At 39.4% G+C, this 24,313-nt stretch overlaps 1 protein-coding gene across 4 annotated transcripts in view; it reads left to right on the forward strand.

The window, feature by feature from the left end:
• The window catches only part of dnai1.2 (dynein, axonemal, intermediate chain 1, paralog 2), a 35,630-nt gene that overhangs the window by 9,936 nt on the left and 1,381 nt on the right, over positions 1 to 24,313 (forward strand). For 2 of the 4 annotated variants that reach the window (XM_066645073.1, XM_066645070.1), the window contains exons 14-22: positions 982 to 1,071; positions 1,180 to 1,267; positions 1,637 to 1,716; positions 5,012 to 5,160; positions 7,165 to 7,264; positions 11,314 to 11,499; positions 18,099 to 18,209; positions 18,684 to 18,714; positions 18,975 to 19,232. In XM_066645073.1, the coding sequence (XP_066501170.1) occupies positions 982 to 1,071; positions 1,180 to 1,267; positions 1,637 to 1,716; positions 5,012 to 5,160; positions 7,165 to 7,264; positions 11,314 to 11,499; positions 18,099 to 18,203 (798 nt within the window). In that variant the 3' untranslated portion in view covers positions 18,204 to 18,209; positions 18,684 to 18,714; positions 18,975 to 19,232. Of the gene's footprint in view, positions 1 to 981; positions 1,072 to 1,179; positions 1,268 to 1,636; positions 1,717 to 5,011; positions 5,161 to 7,164; positions 7,265 to 11,313; positions 11,500 to 18,098; positions 18,210 to 18,683; positions 18,715 to 18,974; positions 19,233 to 24,313 lie in introns of those variants that run through there. The other 2 variants (XM_066645071.1, XM_066645072.1) reach the window with 2 other exon arrangements.

Consider the following 24,313-nt stretch of genomic DNA (forward strand, 5'->3'; position numbering starts at 1 on the left):
TTATATTTTATTCCTTTGTCATTTGCCTTGACAGTCACAGAGAGACTGCAGTCTTTGATCATTCATTCATTCATTATCTGTAGCCCTTATCCAGTTCAGGGTCGCGGTGGGTCCAGAGCCTACCTGGAATCATTGGGCGCAAAGCTGGGAATACACCCTGGAGGGGGCGCCAGTCCTTCACAGGGCAACACACACACACACACACCCCTATGGCCAATCCACCTACCAATGTGTGTTTTTCACACATTGTGTGTGGGAGGAAACCAGAGCACCTGGAGGAAACCCACACAGACACAGGGAGAATACACCAACTCCTCACAGACAGTCACCCGGAGGAAACCTACGCAGACACCGAGAGAATACACCAACTCACAGACAGTCACCTGGAGGAAACCCACACAGACACAGAGAGAACACACCACACTCCTCACAGACAGTCACCCGGAGGAAACCCTCACGGACACAGGGAGAACACACCACACTCCTCACAGACAGTCACCTGGAGGAAACCCACGCAGACACAGGGAGAACTCACCACACTCCTCACAGTCAGTCACCCAGAGGAAACCCACACAGACACAGAGAGAACACACCACACTCCTCACAGACAGTCACCCGGAGGAAACCCACACAGACACAGAGAGAACACACCACACTCCTCACAGACATTCACCCGGAGGAAACCCACACAGACACAGGGAGAACACACCACACTCCTCACAGACAGTCACCCGGAGGAAACCCACACAGACACAGGGAGAACACACCAACTCACAGGCCCACAACCTCCAGGCCCCTGGAGCCGTGTGACTGCGACACTACCTGCTGCTCCACCGTGCCGCCCCAGTCTTTGATCAAGTTATAATAAGATTGTGTATTTTTGGGGTTGTTGCAGATGTCTGCTCTGGACAAATATTTACACTAATGCAAGATGCTTTATCATCTTCTGATATGATTACTCTTGTTTTATGTTGCCCTCAGGTGAAGTGGCAGAAAGATGACATGGACAACAATCACAATTTCTACTCAATCTCCTCTGATGGTCGTGTGGTATCCTGGACAATTGTGAAGGTACTGATGGACCTTTGTTTTACTCCTCATTTCACCCCCGGAACCCTTTTTTATTCCTAATATATGAATATATGAGTTTTTATATAATACTGTCTGCTGTAAATGTAGAATGAGCTGGTGTTCACAGACATCATTAGGCTTTCCATAGAAGGAGCTGTTTCTAATGGACAAGAGGGCATACAGATTCCTGCCGTGGGTATGTCACATTAAGTATTTGCATGATTTGGCTCTTACTCTTAGCTTATTTTTAAACCCTTTTTTTCCAAAGTAATTTGCACTGGCCAGTACAGATTCTCTACAAACTCTGAATGTAACACATCTGAATGTTGAAGTAGATGGATTTAATTAGAACTGCAATAAAACTCCACAGGAGAATCAGCAGGAGCTGAACTCATTAATAATCTGTTAGTTCTTGTTGGTATTCGGTCAAACCCTTTGTATATATGTAATAAACATACTGCTGGCAAATGCCACCCATATCAAAGCAATATTTTCATATGTCATATGAAAAAATACATATGCTAGTTTCAAGCTAACATACTCTGTGTTCTCTGTCTCATTTCAGCTTGTGGAACATCTTTTGATTTCCATAAACACATTGACTACCTTTTTCTTGTTGGCACAGAAGAGGGCAAGATTCACAAGGTCAGTTCCCGCTGTCATGAGAGTTTTTTCTATCTTTGAATAATGCAGTCTTAATTTTCGTTATTCGAGTTGTGTTCAGTGATGAGATAGAATTGAGAGGGCCTGGGTTTTATTTTATTTTTTGTAAAATAAATGTGTACCAGTTGGTTTCCTTTTACATTTACCTATATTTCATCTTTATTTTTTGAGACTCTATGTTCTGTGGCCAATCCATTGTTGGAAGAACACCAGCAGCTTTGTTTCTTCAGAATTCACATTGTCTTGTTTTGTCTGTTTCCTCCTCACAGTAATGGTCTCTTCAGTGGGACTTGCATGGTTATTTAATGTCCCATTTTGTCCCATTATCTTTAATTTGTTATGCTTTTTAAAGGCAATGTCTACAATTGTGGGGTAATCCTGTTCTCTCTGGTTTGTTTACTTTCAGTTCTCCACATCTTTTAATGTGGAACATTGTGTTTGATAACAACAACTGTTGTTTGTACATGGCTGAAGGTTAATTGTCAAAGATTTTATTCACACTTAGAATTACCACAGAAACTATGTGGTCTTCGAGTTGTTTAGTTTTGGAGCAGTTTCAGTTTGTGTTTATTTTGATGCAGGAGGTCTATAAAAACCTCTAGATGTCATTTACTGTTGTGAGCAGTAAGAAAGCCTAGCATACAGGACTGAGAAACTTTGTTTTTATAACTATTTGCAAACACTGGGGCTTTGTGAAGGCTTTATATCTGTTTCATGTACACAAACAGAACAGAGAGTCTGCAAATGGTGAGGAAACATCTTCAGAATTGAAAAAATATATTTTTTGATTAATATAGTGAATGTCAGATTTTTTTTAATGTGTTGATTTATTTCACAATTTTTTTTTACTATTTCCTTAGCAAGTGCGCCTTAAATCTAATCTCATCCCCATGTTAGTATTTCAGTTTCCATTGTTTCTTTTTAAGTCTTCGGATTATTAATATTATTTTGTGTTATTTCTGCGGTGGGTATGGATCTCATTATGCTCATGGTGTTAGTAGGGAGTGTTCCTGCTGAGTGTTCAATGTTTAAGTGTGTAACATTCTCTGAGGAGAGTGCAAGTATTCTCATTAGTCCACCAGCTCAATTCAGCTCAGATCAGCTCAGCTCAGCTACTGCTGCATCCCACCAGTCATTGTGACAGCAGGGGGCAGCATTACTTAGCTTCAGCTTCATATTCAATGCAGCAGTGTGGGCACAGATATAGATTTATTTACACTATGCTGCATTAGTATCTATTGCTTGCATATTTCATGGAATATGTTTTTACTTATACCAACACACCCATATAGGTCCATGTACTGTCATAAGCATGAGCATCCCCGATTAGACTACTTTGTTTTATGGATTTACTAAGTAAGATAAGTCTACATACTCTTAAGTGAAACTTTTACTAAAGAAACCGTATTGAGTTAAATGCCCATCTTATAGCAATGAGCTGCTCTGCTGAAGCTAGTAGGAGTGTGATGAGCTGCAGAGGGTGCAGCAGGGTTTATTAAAGTTTATCTGTCCCCAGCGTCTGGCAGATACTCAGCTTTATGCAAGACTTCATCAGTGACTGATGACACACCGGCATGTCGCAGTCTTCCACAATCTTTTCACTTTAACATTGCAGATACAACTCAGAATTCAGCAGGCTTCACTCTTTCATAGGATTCAGACAGCAGCTACAGCGGCTTGGGATTTTTTGTTAGAGCTAAACTAACCATGTTAGACAGTAATCTTATGCTTCATTACACACATCATTACACATGATATAATGAATAGAGGTGCTGGTTGATTTCCACCTTTAGCAGGCTAAAGGTCAAAGTGAGGCAATATTGTACTTTTTTAAGGAAATGAGTTAAGGTCCACTAAGGAAAATGTCCAAACAACTTTTGATAAAGAAAATCACAGAATGCAATAGGTGTGATAAATCTGCAGTTTGAAAAACCCAGCAGAACTGTCTCTGTTTGATTGGCAAAGACATTGTGGAGCAGAGCTATCGGGGACAGTCTAATCCTCTGTGTGCCAGAGACATGCTGCCAGCTCTCTCTCTCTCTTTCTCATTCTCGTTCTCTGACAGGCTATGCTTTTCTCCAATATCACTCTATATTTTTCACTCAACTTTAACCTATGTTTCCCACTATAACTTTTCTTCCAAATGAAAAATGCTGTGGAACTATGTTCTCTGAAAAGATATAGTTCCATCCAGTATCTTTGGAATGAGCTGGAGTGGCATTTGTGATCCAGAACGAATGATGCAACATCAAACCTAACAGTTATGCTATTGAGCCTCTGAAAGCAATCAAGCTACGTTTGAGCTACGTGAAATTTCCCACTAGTGTGAGTGTCCCAGGCACTGTTTGGGTGCATGTGCTGGTTTTTTTATAGGTCTGATCCCAAGCCCAGAAACATGGGAGGGTATGATCGTAGGCATAAAAACCATGCCAAATCTAATGTGTGGATTAACTAGAAAACAGTGATGGAGATAAGGGGGGACACAAAAAAATTTGTATTATTAAAAAAATGTATTAGATTTTCACATGTTGCTGCACTAAATCTCTTTGTACCTGACTAATGATGCCAGTAGGCCACACTTTAGTACAATATGTAGTGTCACTGTCAAACAGCTCCAAGGTCCTGGGGTTGTGGGTTCAATCCTTACCCTAGGACACTGTCTGTGAGGAGTTCAATGAGTTCTCTCTATGTTTGCATGGGTATCCTCCAGATGTTCCAGTTTCCTCCCACAATCTGAAAACACAAGTTGGTAGGTGTGAAGGCTGTGTGAAATTGTCCAGATTATGTTTCTGCTTGGTGCCCAATTATTAAGTGGAGGTTCAAGACATACCACAGCCCTGAACAGGATAGTGGTTACAGAAAATGAATAAAAGAATTAACGATTATGCTAATGAAACATTCATTAGGTCAGAACTGACAGTGTCAACAATATGCTTGGAAGAGCAAAGTGTGACATAATCTATCACAATTATAAAAAATATTGTCATACTGATTATCTCTGACATACAAGTGCACTTTGGTTGTGTATAAGCACTCTGTTGCTTTTTCAGATACCATTCAGAAAACACAGATAATAATGCCATGGCTTTCAGATAACAATAAACAAATAAAGAAAAAAAACTTGAAAGGAATTGAGTCTCAAAGACATGGAAATAGATGACTTTGTTGAAGCATATTTCTAACTGAAAATATTGGTGTTGGTGTGTGATCAGTATCTGTATATGTCTCTCAGTGAAATGATATGATGTAACAGATTTGTGTTTTTTTTAATTTGCAGTGTTCTAAATCCTACTCCAGCCAGTTCCTGGAGACATACACGGCTCACAATATGGCAGTGGATGCAGTTAAGTGGAACCACTTCCATCCCAAAGTCTTTATCTCCTGCAGCTCTGATTGGACTGTCAAGATATGGGATCATACTATCAAGTAAGTGCAGGGCTCATCAATCATGTCTTTGATGAATGCATTTATTTAGACAAAGCAACACAGCAGCATTACACCGAGCATAAACCACAGAGCACAATATCTGAAATTGAAATCTCTGAGTTTAGTCAGTGAAAAAACCACCAGAAGCTCTTCACACAAACATTACAGCCTCACAAAATCGATGGAAACAATCTGAACTCTATTATCATTCATTTCAAAAATAGCGAAGTTAAATTAAACATATTAGTATTGTTCTGAACTATTGTTGTTGTTAAAATAAACCAAATTAGCTTGTCAGTGCCACCATTTGACAAATCAATTAGACAGTCTCCAGTCTGTCAAAGAGAGGTCCCTGTGTGTAATGATTATAATTATTTTGACAGAGTGCACAATGCATGCTGTGGTCTGTCTTATTGTTTTAGATTTTATGGTATGTTTACTGCTTTTACCTTAATTCACCAGCAGGGGACTGTAGTGAAATGAAAAAGCGTACGAACATGGGTCAGCTTTGTGTATATATTTACATTCTTGCTTGATTCATTGACCTAGGAAGTATTTGTGGTGTATGTTATGATTACGTGCTTGTTTATGGCATAACTGAAATATTGGAAGCATGCTAAGGTTACTCCATGTAAAAATAAATGGAAAAATTAATGGAAGATTATAATCACACAACAGATTTGGGAGAACTGAATGCTTGGAACATCACGTATTTGCACCAGATCACATTAGATTTTTGGACAATTTGGAGAAAAATGGGTTACATGTATAAATCAAGGATTGGCAGCCACTGGGGAGTCGGGTTTTGTCTGTGCCTTTGTGCATGTTCATAGATAAAATATGTGTATTGTCAGAAACCATATAATTATGTCTACTTGAGAATACTCAGCCACTCAGTGTGGTTTGAGGGAAGTGTCTGATGATTAAGAGATGCGGTTTGTGCATCGCTAACTGTTGGGTGTAGATTTCTATTACTGGTCAGCTACATAAGCATTGTAGCTCCTGTGCAAGAATGGGGTGGGGGGGGGTTTGAAGCAAACTTTAGGCAACAAAAATGTTTTAGTTGTTTGGCCTCATTTTCTGCTTACCTTAAATGCAGCTGAGCACCTTTTGACATTTCTGATGTCTGTAATTTGCCTTTTTTTTTGTGTATTGCACTGGAGTTACAAGGCTAATGTTTGGCCGTACTGTCATATAAATGTTTTGTCTTTTGTTTTAAGATTTAATGGATGGAAGAAACTATGAGTGTCTGTAGGGTTGCCATGCTGCACTAAATAGCAGCGATTAAATCCATTACACAGTTGAAGAGACAGCAGCCCTATATTACTTCTCATATTGTGGAAGGTGAATGGCAGCCTTGAGGAAGACCATTCTGTTTTCACCTTCAGTCCATTCAAGATGACCTCACCCTGTCCAAAGGGCATTACTATAACAAAACCTGTAAATGCTTCATTTAAAAGCAATTTGTCCCTTAAACCATTGCAATCGGCTCTATTGTTCAGACAATTGTTTGAAAATGATTTGCACTCAGCTTGTAGCACACCTGCAGGTCATTGTGGACACACACCAACACAGACTGACAGATATAGAAGGAGAAAGAGTTAGAAATTAAATCTGTGTATGTGTAATGAAAGTGCAAGAGCTGAAAATGCTCTGCATGACAATAACTCTCCGCACTGACCACTGGGATGATGAGGTGCCATTGATTGGTTTCAAACGTATGTGTGTGTGTGTGTTTGGTGGACATTATTTCTGGTGGCTGCAGAATGGAACATGCAGAGTGCTTCTATTGTGTAGAAATACCATGCACCGAGGGCTGCAAACAAGATAAGGCTGCCTAAACCACAGCAATGTTCTGAAACAACTGCATAGAGTTAGCAAGCATTCTATGATTAAAGTCCAAATAATCATGAAGGAATTACATTGTTCAAGAGGACAAGTTTTATGGTGAATGTCATTTTTAATGAAGCTGAACACTTTTTCATTATGGTGTGCATTTACCAGGAGTCCAATGTTTACTTTTGACCTGAATGCAGCTGTAGGGGATGTGGCTTGGTCCCCGTACTCCTCCACAGTTTTTGCTGCTGTGACCACAGATGGAAAGGTAAGTTCTGCCAGTTCTGGATTAGTTCTACTAGTTGAGGTTCTGTACTTTTATTTGTGAGGTGTTTGTCTCCACACATACAATACGCATTTACAGGCCAACAAAGTAAATCTATGGGGTGACAACAGGTTGAGTTCCCCATTTTCCTGATTTTGAGCTCTGTCATCTGTGGATGAAAATCCTCCACCATCAGTAATATCTTAATATACACAAGCTCCTTTTGAAATTGTGTTTAGCTTTATTTAGAATTGTAAACATCCCACAATTGATCTACAGCTGCAAATCTCATATTTCGTATATTAATGAGTGTAGCAATATTCTGGCAGTGAACACAACATGATACTGAAGCTAATACCGTGATGCTGAGAGTTGTGGGTAATTGCAGGCCGTGCTGCACTTACACTGTCATTTTCCAACGCACTCAAAAGCACATCCCTTGAAGTACTCACAGCAAGAGACGCTCACACATACATGCATGACACCACACCCAAACACCCCTTTACGGTGCGCACTAAGTGTTAATGAAACACCATAGACGAAAAAAAAGATGGGATTCCACTCATGTCCTTTCGTAATACTGCATGACAGCACCTGCACAGCACGCACACGTATGCTCACTTGACCATCTGCGTCTGTGTTAATAAACTACAGAGACAAGCCGTCAACCTGCCTGACATTACAAATCAGTCTCAGAACAGATGCTAGACTCTAAACACCTGCCCTGACAATTCAGTTCCAATCTATCTGTTGAGTGAAACCTGATATAAACCTTACAGTGTCTATAAAACAAGGTCCTCTGTGGTACTCATACATTATGAATCATGAGCTATCAAACTGAAGTTACAGTGACAGAGCCACTGTAAGTGTTCATTTTTCACTTATATATTTATTTATATATTTATTTATTTGTTGGGCAGCGTCTGGCAGTACTACAGGGATGCCAGTTGTCCGAAGTTATTTTCAGATGCGTTCTGTTAGGTTTGACTTATGTGTCGTTTCATGGAGCTGTTTCTGGCTCTCTGATGTGCATGTGTGATGCATAGGAAATGCGTGGTGAATGGCAGTGTCTCAGTAGGCCTGGAGCCTGTCCAGAACGCTCTTCCAATCTTGACTGGATCAAAACATTTTCATCCACAGAACATGACAAGGACAGCAGAACAAAATCATGGTCAATACCTTAACAGCTCTTATTCTTAACTCTGCATCATGACAATGGCAGGCATATGCAAAGTGTTTAAGACACATTTTCATATGTGTATATATGTTTATAGATTTTACAATTGAGAATGAGGTAGCACATCCTTTATAAACGGCAAACAACATACGGTATATTTTAGTGCTCAATTCCTTTTAATTTACTTAGTGTAAAATATTTTTTTCTGATATGTTAAATTCATAATAAAACAAAAAGCATTCAATCATCCATTGGGTTCCCTGTTTCTTCCAAATATTAATCTTTAGACAAAGAAGAATCGTTTCTGAATTATTTTCATTGAGATATGTTTATGCAAATTATTCCATAACATCCCCGTTGGTTAATATGTTATATAAATCTGTCAGTTTTGGAAGGTATTTTCTTTCCCGACAGGAATGTCATAGTCTTGCTTACTTGCTTAGTGCTTCACCATTTGCACCACCCTGTGTGCAGCTGTTTCTGTTAGCAGGTTTTTTTTATCACTGTAATGAGAGGTACATTAGATTATGATTGCTATTACAATAAGAGGTTCATCTAATTACACAAGGTTATTCATTCCATATCAGGTACAATAAGTCCAGCTTGACTACTGCTCTGTGTGTTTGGGAAACATCAACACAGTCAGCATTGACCTAAAGAATATGTTATTTTATTTGGTTTATTTTGATGTAAATTTTAGTTTAGCTTTACTATTGTAAATGCAGCCCACTGTTGTTTCAGGATATCTAGATGATATAATTCTGAAACTAACAAGATCTAAATAAGACAGGTGATGCCCATACAGTAGAGAGATATATATGTACATATATTTGCATATGCAAAATATGTGATGGCTCAGCTCACAGCTCATCTCTGTAGGATTACTTTTACATATATTAGTTCATTCAAACAATTGGCATCCATCTGAGCAGTTTCAGACCCTATTTACTGAGGCATGCTGTTGGTCAGTGTGTGAGTATATGTGGTTTCTGTGGTCCTCCCACAGTTACAGATGGCTCCTCAAGCCCTGACGTGTATGTGTGTGTGTGTGTGTGTGTGTGTGTTCCAGCTTAGAATAGGGCCATGCATTTGGTACATGCGCTGTGAGTAATTATGAGCCATGCTGGTTGACAAGTATTTACCAGTGGCAAGGCTGCAACCTTTCAGCCCTCTTCTCGCCCTCTGTAATATTCATCTACATTGGCGCTCTTCCCTGCTCTCCTGCCTGCTCCACTGAGATGAGAAGCTTTACAGGCCAATGAAAATGAGGCATGATGATGATCTCTAATCAGCTCCATTGCCCCGTTATTCTCAGTTTTTATTATTTTCCCTTCATCTCTCTTACTGCTTATTTCTCCTCCTACCCCTTTGAATTTGGCTGAGATTTGGAAAGAATTTGCCAAAGTGGACGATGAATTGGATTCCCTTCATTTGCAAGCTTTACCATTTCTCTGAGAGACTGATTCCTCCTCTATGTGTACTAACCCTCAGTCTTACCTGAGCCACAGGCTGGAAATTTGAAGCGTGATGCATGATGGATACTGATACAGATTTTAGTGGTGAAGGTAGAGTTTTAAACTGTAGTGGGTGTGCATATATACAAGTCAGTAAGAAGGTGCTTTTATAACCAAGGACACTCATTTGAGTGGTGAACATTGTGTTAAAATCTTGTGGCATTTTTACAGCTACTTTAAATAAATCTACTTTTATCTTTTTTTTTAGTTCAACCTCTTCATATTGTCACTGTTCAGTTAAAAACATGTATCTCCCAAAATAGTAAATTTACAGGAGAAGGAAAACCTCTTAAGGAAGTTAACATAAGATTTTATTCCAAGTATCCAAGTAATTTTTGGAGCGTTTCTTTTGGTTCATTCATCATGTATACAGTGTAAAGGACAGCTGCTGTGTTCAAATAATGTAGTGAACTAAAAATGGACAAAAATTAAGATCTTTAATTGGACAGGGCCGATATACAAGTATCTTCCTTGTTATGAAGAATGTGTATTGCCTAAAAAATTATTTATTAGTTTTCTCACAATTGAAAGTATTTTGCCTCTAAGGGGGTTTAAACACATAGAAAGCTTGAACTCTGAATTTCCAACAAGGGGACAATATGTGGATTTGGTATTATTTCTAAAAGATATTATTCAGGAATGTTGTCACACATATATATTTCCTTTTATTTAAGTAGTGTTTTGGTCGGTTATAGCACACTGACAGGTACCACACTGATACTGCGTATAGTCCGAATAATTCAAAGGGAAAAATGTGTTATGATTGAATTCCTACATATTTGCTTTATAGGCTTTTGTAAAGTTGAGCGTCCCCAAACCCTTCACTGTAGATTGTGATTGTGATTCTGAGAGCTAGATGCTTTTCCTTTGCACTGGGAAATACAGCATGATCACAGATTAGTGGAAACAAGCTGGTTTGTGCTGATGAGCAAGCCCTCAAAGCCGGATCTGTTTGACTGGATGGGTGTTAGTCCTGTGTGTGGGAAGTGGGAAGTTACTCTGGACTCTTTTCCACCATATGTTTTATTGGAGAGCCATTCCACTTCATCCTGTCCACATCACCCCACAGAGTCAAACAGTCCTTCTGTGCAAGGTGGACCATGTTCCTTTCTTATATCCCAAATCCCTCACAGATAATCCATGTGTCTGATTCCAGATCTTATGCAGCATTTAGCATCTTCTGCACTGAAACCAGAGAATCAAAAATTAGTTTAGCTGTTTTAAGGTTCTTTATTTGAAATGGTCATTTAGAAACCTGGATCCTTTCAGCTGGCTTAAACCTTGCATTTGAGGAGTTAAATTGTTCTAATATCCATTTGACCATAACGTTCTTTATTTCCCCAACTCTCTTGCACATATAGGTCCACGTATTTGACCTCAGCTTTAACAAATATGAAGCTATCTGCCAGCAGGCAGTGGTGGCGAAAAAGAAGACAAAGCTCACTCACATTGAGTTCAACCCTGTTTACCCCATCATCATCGTGGGCGATGACAGGGGCTATGTCACAAGCCTCAAGCTTTCTCCTAACCTGCGCAAGAAGCCCAAGGTAAGCAGCTCTGTCAGTCTGCACCGGCCTTTCCTGCTGTTCTCATGTGTGCTGGCCTCCAGCACCAACTCACATGCAGACGTCATCCCTGTAAATGGCTCATTGCCCATTGCGTTTTAATCTGATTCAATTTCTGTCATGAAGCTAAGTTCTCCAATGGAAAACTAACCAGATTAACATCATTCGCAAGTTATCTGGAGGGACTGTCAATGTTGTGGAAATTATCAGCTGATTTATTTGCTCTTTTAGTGAGCCACTCCTGCCATATGCACTACCTAAGAAAAGTCATTTCAATTAGCGTTTGTTTCCCTGCCAAGGAACCAAGCCAAGTAATTCAAGCTATCAAATCACTCAGTTAATATTGATTAGGAAAATGCATCTTACAAAACAAGAAGCAGAATTGATTTCCATAACATCATCTTAATTTTGCTAAAAGAGCATGGAGTAAAATTTGTGATCAGTATTAAAGCTTTTATTAATTAGAAACTGCTGTTCTTGGCTGGACTGTTTGGCTACGGAGACAGAGACACTGCTTGCATTTATTTTCTTTTTTTTTTTTTCAGCTTGTCCTGAGTCGGATCTTTGAACAATCTTTAATCGGACAGGGATGATATTCAAGTATCTTCCTTGTTATGAAGAATGTATATTGCCTAAAAAAACATTAGTTTTTTTTCACAATTCAAAGTATTTTGTCTCTAAGGGGGTTTAAACACATAGAAAGATTGAATGTTGAAATTCCAACAAGGGGGCAATATGTGGATTTGGCATTATTTCCAAAACATATTATTCAGTAATGTTTTCACACATATTTCTTTCCTTTTATTTAAGTAGTGTTTTGGACCATGTTCCTTTCTTATATCCCAAATCCCTCACAGTTAATCCATGGGTCTGATTCCACAGATCTTACACAGCATTTAAACACTGAAACCAGAGAATCAAAAATTAGTTTAACTGTTTTAAGGTTCTTTATTTGAAATGGTCATTTAGAAACCTGGATCCTTTCAGCTGGCTTAAACCTTGCATTTGAGAAGTTAAGTTGGTCTAATATCCATTTGACCATAACGTTCTTTATTTCCCTCACTCTCTACGTAGGTCCATGTATTGGACCTCAGCTTTAACAAAACTTTGAACAGTTTCATCTGCTTTTTTATAACCAAACAATTAGTGTTATATTTAAAGCAATACATTTATTATTATATTTTTTCAACACTGTCTCTGCATTTTTGTAGTTTGGCACTGTGAATCATCCATAGTTCTAAATTAACTGAAGTCCAGATGCTGCCAGAGAAAAGACCTACCCACATCCCGTCAATAGCACATCTAAAGGAAAACCGGGGGAACTGTGTTATTACCTATTAGGAAACTCTTGTTCTGCTGTAACAAATATGAGAGTAGTTGAAAATAATGTTCCTAAATTACTGAAAATAATATTTAAAAAGGACAGTCACTACTTTAAGCACAAAAATATGTGCAATGGAATATTTTTTTATATCCTATATTTATTTAATAGAAAATGGTAGAAAGAAACTTTTTAAATGTGGAAATTGAAAAATATTAGAATTTTTTTTATTTGATGCGAGCAACATTCAGTTGGGACAGGGGCACTGTCTACCACTGTGTTGCATCACCTCTACTTTTAACAACACACTCTATACATTTAGGAACTGAGGAAACCAGCTGTTGTAGTTTTTAAAGCTCCATTTTCCCCATATAGTGAATTATATGGAGTGATTTGGTATTAAACCTCTGTGTTTCTCTCATACTTCCTGTTGTTTTGATGACTCTCTTTAAGAGATACTCTGGCTCCCTACTGGCATGATAATCCATAAATTTTGGCATTTGTTGGGCAGGGATATTTTCAAAAACAGAGGGAGGAAAATCTGTGTTTTTAAAAAGTATCCGGATCCATGTGAATGGGACCTTAGCTCAGAAATACAATGAACAAAAGAACAAATAATGTAAACTATATTTATGTGCTAATAATACTCCATAAGTTGTGTATAACAACACTGTTTATCCCATTCTGTCTTCCATGATATATTTAGGATGTTGTAGTTAATAGAAATACATTTCATTTGCTGTGGCATTTCTGACTAAAACTTTTAAAGACATCTTTGACCTCAGTTGCAGTCTCTCTCTACCAGTTCCACCATCTTTCCATTCATTAGGGCCGTAATCAAGTTGGCTCCCTTTACTCTAAACCTCATTAACGAGCCTCCTAAAGAAGCCTACCTAATGCTTCTCCATGTGAGCCAGTGTCTTTGCATTATTCATTGCAGTTATTTTGTTTTCCTTTGTCTGTGTAAATGAATGCAGTGCCTGATCATGTGTGATGGCCTTAGCCTGCACAGAGCAGAATAAATAACTGCTCTGCTCATAGACTGAGCTCTCTGCAGATAATGATCATCTCTGAGCTTCCTCTCTCTCTCTCTCTCTCTCTCATTCGCTATCTCATTCCCCAGACTGACTTTCTTTGCTGCCTTAGAGACAAGCTGCCATCTGGGTGTCTGCCAAACTGAAAAGGATGCTAAATGTTATTCTTTGTTGTTGCAAGAAAAGTCTCTGCGGACACCATTTTTCTGCCACTATTGAGATGTTGGCACGTTTCCTTTGCTCTCTGGGTGAGCGTGGATGACAGTTTAGTCTGCCTTACTGCAGTAGTTGTCATAAATGTTACAGTCCAAGGTCATGCAGTGTCTGTTTATGCCTGTGATTAGCTTGGAACTGCAGTTATGGACTGCCCACTGTGCCAGCAGTTACCTGGATGGAGAGTAATGTGTTTTCATTAAGAATGCATCAAAATCTCCTGCGCACGCATCTTACTTTTTCTCTCTCACTTTATTATACAAATCCAGTTCGTGCTTTAGTCTACTCCATTGGCACATGGTAAACAAAATGGCTAGGGTAAATGTTTTAGTCATAAAAAATAAGCTGTTATCTTGAGGAATAATTACAAATTCAAATCTTGAGCTTTCCGCTTCTCCAGTCGTTTTGAGGAGTATTATTCCGTGCTGGTCACACTTCACTGTGTGTGCATGATTTGGTTGGGAGTTCTGAAAATCCGTCAGTACATGGCCCACTGGGCTGAAGTAGTGACAGTGAAGAATCACTGTACGTACTACACTGAACAGTGCAGTGTGAGGAGTGTGGCTCAGGTTCAGCCAGACGTGATGCTGCATCAATGCAGTAACACAGCTCTGCCTCTCCTCTGTAGCAGAGAATCATCCATCTGTTCCTGCACGCCTCTGTGATCTACAAGCTGCCCTTCAGGCTGAAGCAAGCCTGCATTAATCCTGTTATTCCTCCTTACCCCTGTGGAGACATCAACATTAAGCTCATAAGCCTAAGTTGATATCAAGATGGGAGATGAAAGCAACCCACCCAAAATTCTATTTCGTTTTCCCCTTGATTTGACCTCTACACTCCTGAAAATCCTCTGGAGAGAATGTGGAACTCCTAATTAGGACTGTCACCATCACAATGCAAAAAACAAACTTTGTCCAGAGTCAGCTTATTTATCTCTTTTTAACTGCAGTGACAGCATTTCACTTTCTGATTGTTGGATCTGAAATAAAACCACTGTAGAAAAGATTTGGTCTTATATAATCATGACAGGCATAATCCTAACAACTGTGCGAAACCTTAGAAAAACAACTTTCCTCTTTGAGACAGTTTAATACTACACTAAACACAAAACAAAGTCACTAAGGGTTTCAGCTGGTTATCTTAGTGACTGTACATACTCACACATTCTAACTTTTGGATTGTGATTACTTGACTCTGTTTATAGTTTTCATCTCCAGTCCTGGGCAGCAATCTTTTTTTTTTTTTTGTTGCCTTTGAATATCAAAGTCATAAAATTTGTTTTAGTCGTACACAACAGCGTGTAAGGAGAGTTTAAACATCCAGGGTCTCCTTGACAAAGAATGTACCAAGATACACTTCATAAAGCCAGGCAGGTTCAAGGGAATTATGTAAGAACTCCCCACTGACTTCAAATCATTGCTTTCCGCTGCAGACATTTCAGTCTGATACTGAATAGCTTTGATGTGCCATGTGACATTCCCTCCCATCTGTAGAGCCATTGTTCTATATGAGATTGTGTGTTAGCCACTTCAAAGAAAGATTCAGTCTTTGAGTTCTGTCTCTTAGGTTATCCTTCACAAGGCTAAACAAAGGCTGCATTAAGCGCAGACATGGGGTTCTCTACAAAATGATAATGTCCAGCTACAGTGTAACTACAAGGCACACCATGTTTAATCTAAAACAGTCTGGTAGAAATTAATGAATTGTAGCATTCATTGGATCCTGTGTTGTGTACGTTTCTTACCTTGTAAAGCTTTGACAGAAGTTGCTCCATGCTGTAAATGTATGAATTACATGTGTCCAATCCTTTAGGTGGAGACACTTCTGCAAGCATAAGTACTTATAGACTCACAGCAGAGTTCTGGGGCTATATTCACAAAAGCTGTCTTAAGAAAAAACTTACAAAATATCTTAAGATAAACACTGACAATTTCATAAGAATGTTCTTTAATGTGATTCTTAAAAACATTTCAAGGTCTCAAATTTTTTCATGTTAGTCTTAATTATTTTCTTAAAGAACTCTATTGATTTTCTTTATAGATTATGAAAGCCATGAGCCATATTTAAAAAAAACATTCTTACCAGTATTCAATTAGATCCCTGCAGCAGCAGTGAAGTGAAGGTGGAGAAAATACCCATAGAAAAAAAACACAGATTCAGGTTTGCCATTGATTACCTTATGTAAAAACGACCAATACTTTAACTAACTCCACCATTAATCTTATTAAAAATTGACTTTCATGGTGGTTATTCAGCTATTTAAATTGGTCATTTTGAAAACTTAACTGGACTATGCTTTAATCAAAGACGTGTATGAGTTTTTTCTTAATTTAAGTATAAATATTTAATATCTTTAAAGAATACGTATTGTTCTGAGAATTTTATCTTAAAATAAAGGTTAAGAAAAAATGATACCATCCTTAAAATTTTGAAGAATATTCATTCATTCATTATCTGTAACTGCTTATCCAGTTCAGGGTCACGGTGGGTTCGTAGCCTATCTGGAATCATTGGGCTCAAGGCGGGAATACACTCACAAACGCACACACCACAAACCGGAGCACCCGGAGGAAACCCACGCAGACACAGGGAGAACACACCACACTCCTCACAGACAATCACCCGGAGGAAACCCACGCAGACACAGGGAGAACACACCAAACTCCTCACAGACAGTTACCCGGAGGAAACCCACGCAGACACAGGGAGAACACACCACACTCCTCACACACAGTCACCCAGAGGAAACCCACGCAGACACAGGGAGAACACACCACCCTCCTCACACACAGTCACCCAGAGCGGGGCTTGAACCCACAACCTCCAGGTCCCTGGAGCTGTGTGACTGCAACACTAACCTGCTGCACCATCGTGCCGCCTCTTTGAAGAATATTCTTGAAGAATAATGAAGTTAAAAAAATCCCGTTTAAGAAATGTCTTTTTCTTAAGACACTTTTGTGAATTTGCGCCCATTGATTCCAGGTAGGCTCTGGACCCACTGCAACCCTGAATGAACTTTTGTGAATTTTGTAGATTCAGTGATAGAAACTACTCTGTTGTTGGGTATAACAGCTAAGAATAGCATTTCAGCAGCACACCATCATTTATTGGTTTGACATTGATTTAAGTGAGAAGCAAAACAAAGAAATGATGAGGCTTAGTGCCATATGACCCAGTCTCCTGAGAAAATATTCATGTGTCTTCTCTAAATAGTATCTTTTCTTGAAAAAAGGCACGTCTCTTAAATTTCCCTTTTCCATACTCCACGCTTATGATTTGATGATTTCTATGAATAGCTGTAACCTTGAGCTACTTTATAGAAAGATTGTGAAGAGATTTGGAAACATTAGCTTCTCTTGTGTACTACAGAGTTATTTTTTTTCCTTTTACACAGGCTGCCTCTTTATCTGAGCTGTAGACAGGTCCCTGGTACTGCATTTCAAATGATCTGCTATATAACAAATGAGATTGAATGTTCTAGGGGAAGATCATGTAACCTCTTCATTTACATGGGCCTTTTTACCCTAGCAGTCAACATGTACCAGGAGGCAGCGTGGAGTTTAATGACTCAGAATAAAACAGAGATGTATTTGCCATTTTCAACTGAACTGCTCCTCGGGATATCTTGTTAAGTTTATTACAGCATCTCTGAGGTCAGTTACCATAGTGATGATCTTTGATAGGAGTGCAGACCACTCAGTGCCCTCCCCTGAGGAAATGATGTGTCTAAATAATCCTCTTCGACAAATGTCAGCCAAGAGCGGAGTAGCTTGTTCACAGTGGTAACACCCATGTCTGTGTCTTAGTGTGGTCTCAGCTGTCTACACAAAACAGAACCAGAGGAAACACAATGGATGTCTCCTTTCTGACTCCCTTTCTTAGGCTAGAAATAAACATTTATTTAGATGCTAATAGCACTCAGTAATGACCACATTAGATCAGCTACTTCACTTCAAATGGCTGATTCATGTTTCTCATTCTCTGTTTTTTCCCTTCTCTTTGTCCTTCTTCAGGAGAAGAAGGGTCAGGAGTTGCCAAAAGGCCCTGAGGTGGAAGTAGCTAAGATGGAGAAGCTGTTAAGCTTGCTGAGGGAACCTGAGAGTACTCCACAGGATTAATGCATAGTAAGTTCTCCAGGGCTCTGTAACAACAAAGCAATCACTGATCAGTGTTGTAACACACTTCTATTTCAGTTTTTTTGTAAATTTAAACATATCTTTATACTCTAAACAGTACTGCGTAAAAGTCAGAGACCACACTTCATATGTTTAATTTCCCGTCAAAACTACAGTTATGCGAAATTATTAATTTTCTCAAGAGATATTTCTGAAGACATTAGAAAATCATTGCATAAGGAATGTGTGAGTCAAACAAAAAAGTGCAAACAGCTTCAGAATTTGCAGATTAAAAATTATGATAAATGATTATAGATAATATATGGAGAAATAATCAAATTAATTCTAGTTAACATTCTTCATTGCAAGATAAATCTGAGATGGCAAATTTATAAGGACGCTAACCCTGGAAAGAATTGATCTAATATGCCTTTGGCTTGCTCACCTGGAGTTATTAATTTCAATTTTTGTTTTAATTTTCAGTGTCTGTAAAGCTGCTTTGTGACACCATCAGGTTATAAAACTCACTATACAATCAATATTACTAATATACAGTAGCTGAGGTTTCTGTGTAATATGTTTTTTCTGGGGGTTTTTTTCCCTAAAACTGTATTTAATGGCTTTGACTCGATATTTTATTTGATTTAATAAACTTTTGACTTTTGCACAGTGTGGCATATTTACCACATAATATATGTATGCACCACATCTTGATGTTCTCTGAATTCCTTTATTTTGTTATAACGAGCACTATTTCTCTTTCCCTTTAAAAAGGCGACTGCCGTGAGGACTCCCTTGTGAATGTTTTGTGATCTTATGAAGAGATTTCCCAGACAAGTTCTGTTCCTGAAGTGTTTATTAAAATCATCCATTACGTTTAAACCACTGGTTCATTTCCTGACTGATATGCTCTGGATGAGATGCAAATGAGTCGAGAAGATATTTGTTTACTGTTTCCTCAGGCTCTTTGATTAAGCAAGCAATGAGAGACAAAATGAGAGGGGGGCAGGAAATATCCCTGCAAACACTTGTTTGATATTAAAATTCATCACTCACACACAGCGCTACAGGGCAGCTCTTACCCCTATTCAGACTCCAACTGTTAGTTTCATTATTAGCACAATATTGATTGTTAGTTGGTTCACTGCAGGTGTGCTGCCCCAGCAAAGCGCGTGGGTTGATTGCGACTCTGGCAGGCATGACTGGACTGTCGTGAAGAGGACAACGAGAGTCTCTTTACCTTTATATAAGCCACTCACCGTGGAGTGCTACTGTATCAAAGTGCTTTGACATCAGAGACAAACCCATTCCAGTCAGCCCATGCTGAGCTTGTGTGCTTTTTTTTGGGTTTTAAGTGTTTCACATGGAGCCCCAATTACACAGACCTCCACCAAGCCCAAGGAAATATAGCCCAGCTTCTCTGAGATTGGATTAAGCTCCCAGGGTTACTGAGGTTACAGAGATAGCATTCATTAAACATGGTACAAAGGTGGGCCCCCTAACTTCTCTCATGCAAATTTAAAACTTTACTACAGAAGTTGGTCTCTAGTCACTTTCTCGTCAAGTTCATGTCCCATTTCTGCAGCGCCCCTGTCCCTTGCACACATTTGGCCTCCTAAAACTCAGGTGGTCAGGAGATACTTCTGCTCATTCTTCTGCTGAGTGTTGCCAGGAGCTAGCACTGGTACCCTCTCCTGGCTGGATGGCACTTTGCAGGCCTTGTAGAGGATTAGGAAAAGGACCAGGATAAGAACAGCTACTAGTACATTACAGACTATGGCCACTACAGCTGCAGTGGAGATTCCTACAGCGCTGTTTGGAGAATCCATGTTGAAAGCTTTGGCACAAACCCTGCAGTCCCGTAGCAGGACAGCTGACACACAAACACAAACACACACACACACAGCTCTATCAGCTTCTGCTTCTCTGATCTGAGGTGTGTGTGCACCCGAATGATAGGGACACTTCAAAGCTCTATCTGATGATAAGAGTGACACAACAAACGGAGTTTCATTCCTTCTCTTCTATCCAACTCTGTCATCTCAGCTCTTCGGCTCGGCACACGTTCTCCTGGTCGGCTTTGACTAAAAGAAGGTGCGTCCTACTTTCCTCCCTTCACAGCTGTTCATGTGTCTCACGCCTCTGATGCACAACAGTCAAAATGTTTTCAAAGGAACACCACAAATTTTGAAGATGTGGTCTAGGAACCGTCCACATGGCTGACTTGGCTGGGTTTTGTTTTAGCTGAAAGTTGGATGCACAAATCCTTCGCTGCAATTAACCTCCCACCTCTGACTAAATCTCCAGCTTCAAGCCTTTCATTCAGAACAGCTTTGCTGTGGGATTCAATACATGAAGGCATGAAGGATGAACAGCCATGTTGGTTCTGATTTATAACCAACTGATGTTCCTTTTATGATCCTCTAGTAGTCTTCATTGATTTTCTTTTCCCCTGAAACAGAATGGAACAAACTTTTAGTACTATGAAGTCTCACTAGGGATAATTGTTCTTGAATTAATGTGCGGAAACACTATCCTAATACATAGCCAAGTAAAGTATAGTGTTGAAAAGATAAATGTAGTCCCACACCTTCTCAAGTTGTGGCCCCAACTTCTATATTCATCATGGCCAAGACTGAATGAACTTGTTCTCATGCTTTACAAAGTCATGGCTGCACTTTGACATCTTATTTTCGTAACTTATTAAGTTACAGCTATGCAATAGGATCCCACTTCCACATATTAGTAACGTATTTGTCATGTGTCATGAGCAGGGCTTTGTCTCGTACAGCAAACAAAACTCACAAAGTTAACCTGGTGAGGGAGAAAGGTGTCAGTCACTCAGAGTCATAGACAGTGTTTGTTAAAACACAGGCACCCCAGAACTCTTCGATCCTGACCTAGTGTGTAGAGATGGGGAAAGCGTTGTTGAAACATCCTTCTTTTTCTCCGTCTCTCTCTCCATCTCTCTTCCTGCTGTGCTCACTCAAGCCTTCAGATGCTCAGCCTACTGCCTGTCTCTGCCTGAATTTCCCATCTGCCGTAACATCACACACAGACACACCACCATATGCTCACATTTTGCATGTGGCAAGTACTTTCCAGCAAACGATTTAGTGATTCATAATAAATGATCATGTGAAATGAGATACTGGCCTAAGTGAGGAGGAGTGTGTCAGTCAGATGTTTGGCGACACTTGCCTTCTTTTGAAATTCAGATGCTCTCACGGTTACTTTTCAGAATGCAAAAACCTACTGTTCTTTTAACACCAACACAGCTAAACATCTAAAAAAAAATACTCACTATACTGCAAAAGTCCACCTTCATTCATTCCTTTAAAGGTTATGGTGTCCTTTCCTGGCTTCAATAACAGCATCCAATATTTTCAGGAGCCTTGCTTTTAATTTCCCAAGGAGATATTTTTTTCTACACCTTTAAAGTTCAGTCATAGAAGTTTTTCTGGTTTTCATGATCCAAATAATCTTTGGGATTTTGGCTCAGGGGTGGACAGCCCATTGTTCTGAGGACACCAGCAGCTTTTTGATTTCCAACTTCAAGTTACAAATTAACTGCAGATTTCAACATTCATGCTTTTTCCTTCCCCTTGCTAATGCAAGTGGATCTGAAATAACTCTCAAAATAGTGTAACTGGTACTTAATGTCTGTTTTGACTGTAATTGAAGGGTGGTCTCTAAACCTGATGGTTAACTGTACCTACATTATTTTGTGGTCTATTTTAATTCTACAGCATATAGTTTACCTGTTATAACACACCTGATTGAGAACTTTTGGTTTTACTGAGAACAAAATCTAGTGAAAAAAACAACAAACAAACAAAAACACTCATCACTCCCTTAGTCCAGTCATGAAGAAGTTGGCAGTCTTTAGCTGTAGTAGTGATCAGCCCACTCATGCAGCAGTGTGTTGGTTAGGGGAGGCTCAGGGCACAAAGGGCAGCTGCATGCTGAGGAGCCTGTGTGTCTCTGAAAAGGAGCTCCACCTCCACACAAATATCCAGATTTATATGGAGTAGAAACACACACACACACACAGCTGCATGAATAATTCCCTTCTTAGCACACACACTGGACACTAAGTACCCAGTCCTCACATGCTCCCCTGAGCTAATGGGTTGTCGATCTCTGAACTGTCATTTGTGTTTCTTCTTCCTCTGACGTACATACTTTATCCTCCTTCTTGAAGTTAATTCACTTGGATGACAATCTGTTTCACTTGGTAAAAATGCATTAAATGAACCCATGAACAGCAATTTGCATAAAAAAACAGCCCCTCTCTCTCTCATACACACACTCACCCACCTCGTTTCAAGCACAGCTCCGAAGACACAGTGCACTTTGTGAAGCGGAGCCACTCCTGTACGCCTCAGCGGCTGAATCACAAATGGAAGAGAGTCTAAAAGAGGAGAGAGTACAGATTAGAGCAGGCTAGCATGAGGCCTGTTCCGCCTAGATTAAATCCGCCCCCGTTTGGGGAGACTGCAAAAGGAAATAATAGTGATGGGCCCCTCCTGCAGTGAGGAAATGTGCTGGTGAAGATGTTATCACAGAAGCTGAAGCATCCCTCCTGAGAAAAGTCACCTAGCACCATACACACAGTCAGGCTCCAGACAATACCAGCATCCGTGCATGACAATACATTACGGTTATTTCTGAAGATATCTGCTCTTCCCACAAATTCATTCTTTCGTGTATTTCCCCTCTGCAGTTTAGAAGAAACCTTACTGAACACTGGTAAATTATGGCAAAAGGCTGTGCATTTAGACATGTATAATTATATTGAGAAGCAGGTTTAAAATGCTACCCTACAAAGTCTGTTTATGCTATTGTAGCTAATTGGAATGCAAATATCGGCTTGACCAAATGCACTCCATGTGTTCTATCCCAAAAATTACACCTTTCACACACACAAAAATAAACTTTTGTGGTGATTTGAAAATAAAGTGGGCTTTGTGGAAAACATCTTACTTTTAAGAATAAACCTGGTATTTTGAAGAGGGATTGTTGCCACCCCATGTGAGAGGGTGCTGCTCACATCTCCTGTGGTATAGCATGTAGCCTCTTAGTGAGCTGACAGTGGGAAGATAGGAGCTGACAGACTAACTAAACATCTGTCTGCTAGTTGCCTTGAGGCCAATTGGGGTCAATTCTGTTGAGACAATATCTGCTCCCAGAATAAAGCAAAATTCCAGAAAGCCTTGGAAAATTTGTACTATCAGCAGAATTTATAACCAACCAGTTTTATCAACTTGTGCTAGCAATTTTAGTGTAAAGCTAGGGCTGCTCAACAGAATATCACTTTCTAAAACTATCCATTTAAATAAAATGATTAATGATCATGAATTTGATGGGATATGTCTCACAGAAACATGGATTAGACTGGATGAATACATACAATTATTTACCATGTCCTCATGTGAATGACAGAAGGCAAGGCATATCCAGTATTTATTTAATACTTTAGGGATTATCCAGAAAACAGGGTACAAAGTTATTTTCTTAATGTGAATGATTCAGTTACATTAAAGGACTATTTTTCTCTTATTACAATTTTTAGGTCATCTACTACTGCAATGTTCTGCTTTCTGGATATTACAGTAATAGGCTGAAAAATCTTCAGTTGGACCAAAACACTGCAGCCAGGGATCATATTAGTCCAATACTGCAGTGGCTGCCACTAAAATCCAAAATAGACTACAATGATCTGCTGTTGATATATAAAGTCTTGCCCCTTAAAACATAAGTGCACGTATATCATGTTGTGAACCATCACAAAATCAAATCAAATCAAATCAAATTTATTTATATAGCGCTTTTCACAACTGATGTTGTCACAAAGCAGCTTCACAGAATTCCAGTAAGACAAAGATTTGACATGAAATGTAAAAACAAATGTAAAACCCTCAAGTGAGCAAGCCAGGGGCGACAGTGGCAAGGAAAAACTCCCCCAGCTGAGGAAGAAACCTTGGGAGGAACCAAGGCTCACAAGGGGTGAGCCATCCTCCTCTGGTCAATCTACTGGTGATGATAGTTAGTAGTCCATGAGAACTTCAGTGTAGGGACAAAGCTATTAGATCACACCTATTAGATCACAA

The sequence above is a fragment of the Hoplias malabaricus genome, chromosome 15 (genome assembly GCF_029633855.1).
Source record: "Hoplias malabaricus isolate fHopMal1 chromosome 15, fHopMal1.hap1, whole genome shotgun sequence".
NCBI lineage: Eukaryota > Metazoa > Chordata > Actinopteri > Characiformes > Erythrinidae > Hoplias > Hoplias malabaricus.